The sequence below is a fragment of the Amphiura filiformis genome, chromosome 10 (assembly GCF_039555335.1).
Source record: "Amphiura filiformis chromosome 10, Afil_fr2py, whole genome shotgun sequence".
NCBI lineage: Eukaryota > Metazoa > Echinodermata > Ophiuroidea > Amphilepidida > Amphiuridae > Amphiura > Amphiura filiformis.
In genome coordinates, this window is record NC_092637.1 from 44,788,059 (window position 1) to 44,794,476 (window position 6,418).

The following is a 6,418-nucleotide window of genomic DNA, read 5'->3' on the forward strand; positions in this document are numbered from 1 at the left end:
GTTGTAAACTTACGTGAAGGGTTCACCGCATATTTGTAAAATTTAAAATATGAAAATGTGCCCTGAGGAACAATAACGTACGCATGAGTAAATTCATTTAAGATTCCCCTAATCCAGTATAGCGTTTCTCTTATTATTAATGTAAGTTCAGTTGTAGATTAGCCGAACTTTCATACGCTAGGTTATTCTCTTTCAAACATTCCTCAAAGTTCCGGCTACTTTATCAAACTAAGGGAGAAATAAGTCACTTCACATAAATTAAATATTGTGCAACAATTTTAGTACGTACACCATAATAGGAAAATTGTTATTAATTATTTGAAAATACTTGGCTGAAGTTGCTCCCTTTCTACTGGGCTAAATCACACACCTTTGCATAGTATTTTGTGGGACCTGAACGCACATCAGCCTCGTCCTCGGATACACCAAATTGCATTCTGAATACGAGGACTATCCTTCTGATATCACATGATTTATTTATTTTTTAATTCGCGATATAATGTTACTTCGAGGAGTATTAAATGTCAAAAATATCAATTTTTAATAATTGCCATAAAATTTGTATTATATCAGATATCGCGAATTTCAAAAACTCAAAATTATTTGACATCAGAAGGACATTCCTCGCATTCAGAATGCCATCTGGTGATGCTTTTGATGTGCTCTCAGGTCCCACAAAAAATACAAGGGAGACCGAACCCTTTTAAAAGATCTCAAATACGCGCATCTTTTTTAAAAAAAAAAAATGTCTCATGGCTCGTATCTTTTTATGTGAACTTTTGAAAATATGAAACTATCTCACATTATTAAATGTTGTTCATAACCATTTTTGATTTAGGGCCTACTCATTTCTTATACACTTAAAATATTTCACTACACTTATCTGGCAACGACGAAGTTCTTTCACCCCAAATATCCGTATTCATTCATGGATTGACCCTTCTCTGTACTTAGGCTGTACTTGTCCCAAATTCGTGCTCAACTACATAGAGGTCAATTTTCAAGTTTTTACTTTCGAATGTAGGTTATGGAACTGAACCGTGAATATGAGGTTGTTATGTGTTGATAACTTTATTCTATTGCTTGCGTGGGATTATGATGACCTTTTGACCCCACTGTTTCACCTCAGATTAAATTAAGACTTTAAATTTTAACAGCATTGCTAAAACAGTACGATAAATTTTAGTAAAAGTTTGATTTACTCAATTCCGTATGTATGGGGCAGGCAAGTCATACTATGTTTTAACACTAAACATGCTAAATAACAAGCACAACACATGATCGAGAGAGTGAAATATTTATGATTTGTTGAACAAAAAAGTGCCTCAAAACTCTCAAAGATAAATGAAAAAGTAATGTATTTTGCTTCAATTGTCTCACGATTCGAAATACATCATCAAGTCCAAGGTCCAACAGAGCCACGCCCTGTATAATATTTATAGGTCTAAATGATAATATCTGAAAGGTATAGGCATAACACATGAAGTCCCGGGGGGGCACTTCAATTTGAAATGGATATAGGTGTAGGTCTGGCACTTTCGCACTATTGGGGCATTCGGTGAGAGCAAAATGTAAAAAATATGGGGTCATTGGGTGAGAGCATGATTTTTGGCATTCGGTTAGAGCAAAATGTAAAAAATATGGGGTCATTGGGTGAGAACATGACCTTTTAAATGGAATCTTTGGGTGAGACCCGAAACAGCGCCATAGAAATCTCGAAAATCGAATTTCTAGTTCTAAATGGCTTCAAATTTCTTTGTTTTTTTTCAAAATAAGTGACAAAATCGGTGATAAATGAAAGTTGCTGTTAAAATTGAACGTAAGGGTCTTTGGGTGACAGATCAAATGAACAAATAGGGGGTCTTCGGGTGACAGAACATATGTGTTCGTAAAAAAATATGGGGTCTTTGGGTGACAGCGACGCTGAAATAGGGGGTCTTAACAGCCCTACATACGCGTCACCTCCAAAGTTGGAGTGCCCCCCGGGCATGAAGTATCTTATCTTCCTCATGTTCCTGGGGTTTAACATGAATTATGAAGAGGTGGATTAAATTGGCCCCTTGATCAATTAATGTTGATTTTACCCCCTCCCCCCCCCTAAAAAGTTCTGGCTAAGCTACTGATGCACTGACATACCCTCTATCCTCACACATCCACATCCCACCTAAATCGGACTATCAAGGGACTAATCATATTATTGGTATCCTCCCCAGTAATTTACTCATGTTACACCCCAGGAACACGGCAAACTTCACCTGTTGCGTACCTTTCAGATATTATCATTATTATAGATATTAATTTCAATCGAAAGTATTACAGTTCATGTGTCCTATGTACGTGCCGGTACAACAATTATCCAACATCATTTTCGTGATAATGCCTTTTCGCACTGAGGTTAAATTTCATATCCATATCTGTTACAGTCCTACATTTTTGGCATCCAGTTGGCAAAACATTAAGAATTGTATCATACCACTCTTTGAATGGGTGTGAGTTTCTTTTCGACCGAGGGTTGCGGAAAATATGTCACATTGAATGATTATGTTAAGGCCCCAGCAAACACAAAAACGTTTTAAAAACGTTTTAAATAAGTTATATTTTGGCTTTTGGTTTAAGTAAAAACGTTTTAATAACATTAAAATGTCGGGTTATATAAAGGTCATGATTACGTTTTAAAACGTTTTGTATGATAACACACTACAACAATATTTTTAAATGTTTTCAAAAAATGTTATTGTAAACTATTTTTGCAAACATTTTTGCCAAATATTGTATCAATACTTAAATAACATTATGTTAAAATATTTGAACCCAGCAAATACAGAAATGTTCTTAAAATGTTTTTTCAAAACCTTTTAATAACATTTAAATGTCGGGTTATATAAAGGTCATGAAAACGTTTTTAAAACGTTATTGCAAATATTTTGGGCAAACATTTTTCGCAAAATATTTTTTCAACCCCAAAATAACATTTTGTTTAGAATGTTTTGTATCAAGTTTTCAAGAATGTTTTTGGAATGTTATTAAAACGTTTTTATACCCTTTATATAACCCGACATTTAAACGTTTTCTGTAAAACATTTTTGTTTGCTGAGCAGAAAATTATAAAAAAATGTTTTTTAAGGTTATGAAAACGTTTAATACTCTTAATATACCCTTTATATAACCCGACATTTAAACGTTTTCTGACAACCTTTTATAACCTTTTGCGAATGATGTCGAAAACGTTTTGTGTTTGCTGGGGCAGCAGAGTAGAGGCGGTATACCGTAAAAGTACATAATTATCTGTTCTCTGTTGACAAGGGGCAGTCTTCAGTGAACGGCTCTTTTCAGAGTCATCAGTATGCAAGGGGCGGTCTACATGTCTCATTCTTAGGTACTTTGTCCTGAAGAAGTCAGAGCTACTCCTGACGAAAGCTTGACAGTTCTAAACTTGTCCGGCGGTGAACCCGCTAAAAACCCACTAAATAGAACATAATTATGTTCTTCAAAATAATGTGATGATTTTGACAATTTTACAGACACGCCACTGCCTGGATAAGTGGATTTGTTTTATGCGTCCTGGATTTCTTTGTAAGGAATAAGAATTGGCAAATTTCGACTGCTCAGTGCCAGAAGTGGGTAAGTACACTAGCTGCCATGCCCATGTGTAGATGAGTACAATATACTGTGTGTAAATTGTCAAATGTTCACAGGGCAGCTATTGCACTTACCAACTTCTGGCACTGAACAGTCGATTAATTATTTCTCGACCCAATTAGGGCTAAGAGCAAAATTGTACAATTGATTTGTTGAGAGTCGTCTTCAGTGGCGGCGCCAGGATTTTTTTCGGGGGGCATTGGGGGGCAAAGTGAATTTCGGGGGGCAAAATTGGCAAATTTTGCGCAAAATTGCCGCAAAAAGTGGAAATTTACGTAATTTTGGGGGTTTTGCTTCAAAAGTGGGGGGAAAAATTGGGGGGCAAATTCCCCCCCTTGCCCCCCCCCGTAGCGCCGCCACTGGTCGTCTTCTCCTTGCTCTTTTCCTCCAATTCTATTTCTTTCTTTTCTCTTCATAGCCAACATTAACATGCTATAAGCTTTTAAGCTTGACTTGAAAATTTCGCTTCAGCCTGGTCAGATCCAAGTGTGTGTTCGCCCAGACCGATTGGTTAAACAAACAATATAGCATGATATATAGCCCTACTCACCAAGGTTTCCACCAAATTCTGCTCCTCCAAGACATGCCAATTTCCCGCCAATATCCACATCCGGTCTCTTTACTTCTGCTCTGATCTCCACTTCATCCACCACCTCCACCTGGACATCCGGTGCATCAACTGATGGCATCTGACCTTTGACATCACCATCTACAGAGACACCCCCTTCAACATCTGCATCCAATGACACACCAGCTTTGGCGTTGATATCCACTTCAGGACTTTTAGGTTTTTGCTTATTTCCTCCACCAAATTTTGGAAAGGAAAAGTGGATCGATGGAAAGGTGAAGTTCCTTTTCTTCCCTTTGTCTTTACGATTGATTTCCACATCTCCTGGAGAAGTTGTTACAGGAAGACAGGTTGGTGGAACACTGTTGTACTCTGCAGATCCTAAAAGAAAGAGGAAAATGTGATATAGAGTGGAACATCAAATCAATAATAGATGTACGCAGGCCCGTACGCAGGATTTTTTTTGGGGAGGGGAGTGCTGATTTTGAAAAAGTGAACCTTTTTTCCAGGGGGGCGATTTTGAGAGAAAAGGACTTTCTTCCCATAATTTGGACTTTTTTTAAAATGTGATTTTTTTTTGCTCGCTACGCTCGACCGCATGAACTGTCTTACTTTCGATTGAAATTAATATCTATAAATGATTATATCTGAAAGGTGCCAAACAAGTGAAGTTTGCCGTGTTCTTGGGGTGTAACAGGAGTAATTTGGAGGAGGATACCAATAATTTGATTAGTCCCTTGATAGTCCGATTATAGGTGGGGTGGATGTGGATGTGTGAGGATAGACGGTGTGCCAGTGCATGCATCAGTGGCTTGGCCAGGACTTTTTTTTCAGGGGGGGGGTGGGCATTGAAATTTTTACTGACGAAAATGGTCAACACTGGACTAACCGTAAAGTACAAAAAGATTCGAAACTCCGTACGACATTATACGTATGTATTAGGGGCTGTGCAATAATTATGAGCCCTGGGGAAGGTAAAATTTCCGAACGGCCCGCCAAAAATTGCTTGCCCCCCCCCCTCTCGGCCGTTTTCGTATACTGTTTTCCTAAGCCTTTTTAGAGCTTTTTATTTAAAAGGCGCCCCATGAGTGTGTGCCAAAATTGCTTGCCCCCCCCCTTTCGGCGCGCCAAAAATCCCCCCATTTTGCCCTCCCCCAGGGCTCATAATTTTTGCACAGCCCCTTAAATGTTTACAATCACTAGAGTAAATAAAGATTTATGCAGGTTTTAAATTCCTTCCTCCATGGATGGACTCCACGTTTCCTTAATATTGCGCCTAAAATCTGATTTCAATCTGTTAATGTCACTAGAGGTCATTGCCATGGTAACACAAAGCTAGGGCACGTGAGTTGAATTTTTGAGGATTTGTTGGGCATTAACCTTCTGGTGTTGAATTGGATGGTGTTCACTATGGATCACAATGGCCTCATCCCAATGGCATAGTCCAATAACCTCAATTACACAATCATAGAGCAAAATTTGACCTCAAGTTGCGGAGTATAAGTTTTTGTACCGAAAGTTTCAAAGGTCATTCAATGAATGTACAAATGTATTGGAGTTAAAGAACTGTGCCCTGATAGATAAACATGTTGTGGATCCTATAGTGTGGATGGTGTTGTCAAAGATCGTCACAATGGTTGCCAATGAATGTCTTGAGCAGACAGTCTGTGCATGTTAAATTTTGTTATTTATAAAATGTACAATCTTATGGGTTATTTGAATTTAAATTCAATTCCGTTTAGTGGCAAATTACACAAATATAACGGTTCAATATGTTTTACTATATTTGGTATAGGGTCACTAAGGACCGACCAATAAAAAGAGTGAGTACTATTTAAGTTTAATTTTTAAATAAAATATGTCACTTTAAAATATCAATTTACTTTCCACTAACATTGTTTGTCATTGTACATGTAGCAACTTTGTTCAGCAGCAAGGCATTAGCCAGAGAGGTGTCCAGGTGTCATTTGGACACCCTGTTTTCAATTTGGACACCCTAAAATTCTGATTTTTACAATGGAGTGAATAGGAAGTGGACACCCTGATTTTGTAGAATAAGGTATTTTTGACCATTTGGACACCCTAAAGACACCCCTCTGGCTAATGCCTTGTTCAGCAGACAGACGAGGTCTGCTTGTTTTCTGTTGACAAGGGTCTTCAGCGAACGGCTCTTTTCAGAGCCACCAAAATCTTTTACATTAGCAGACAGGC

General features: G+C 37.9%; 1 protein-coding gene across 2 annotated transcripts in view; it reads right to left on the minus strand.

Annotated features, from left to right (window-relative positions):
• Window positions 1–4,584, minus strand: part of LOC140162923 (heat shock 70 kDa protein 12A-like) — a 45,826-nt gene extending 41,242 nt beyond the window's left edge. For both annotated transcript variants that reach the window (XM_072186236.1, XM_072186237.1), the window contains exon 1: window positions 4,190–4,584. In XM_072186236.1, the coding sequence (XP_072042337.1) occupies window positions 4,190–4,328 (139 nt within the window). In that variant the 5' untranslated portion in view covers window positions 4,329–4,584. The remainder of the gene's footprint in view (window positions 1–4,189) is intronic.
• Window positions 4,585–6,418: the final 1,834 nt, after the last annotated feature.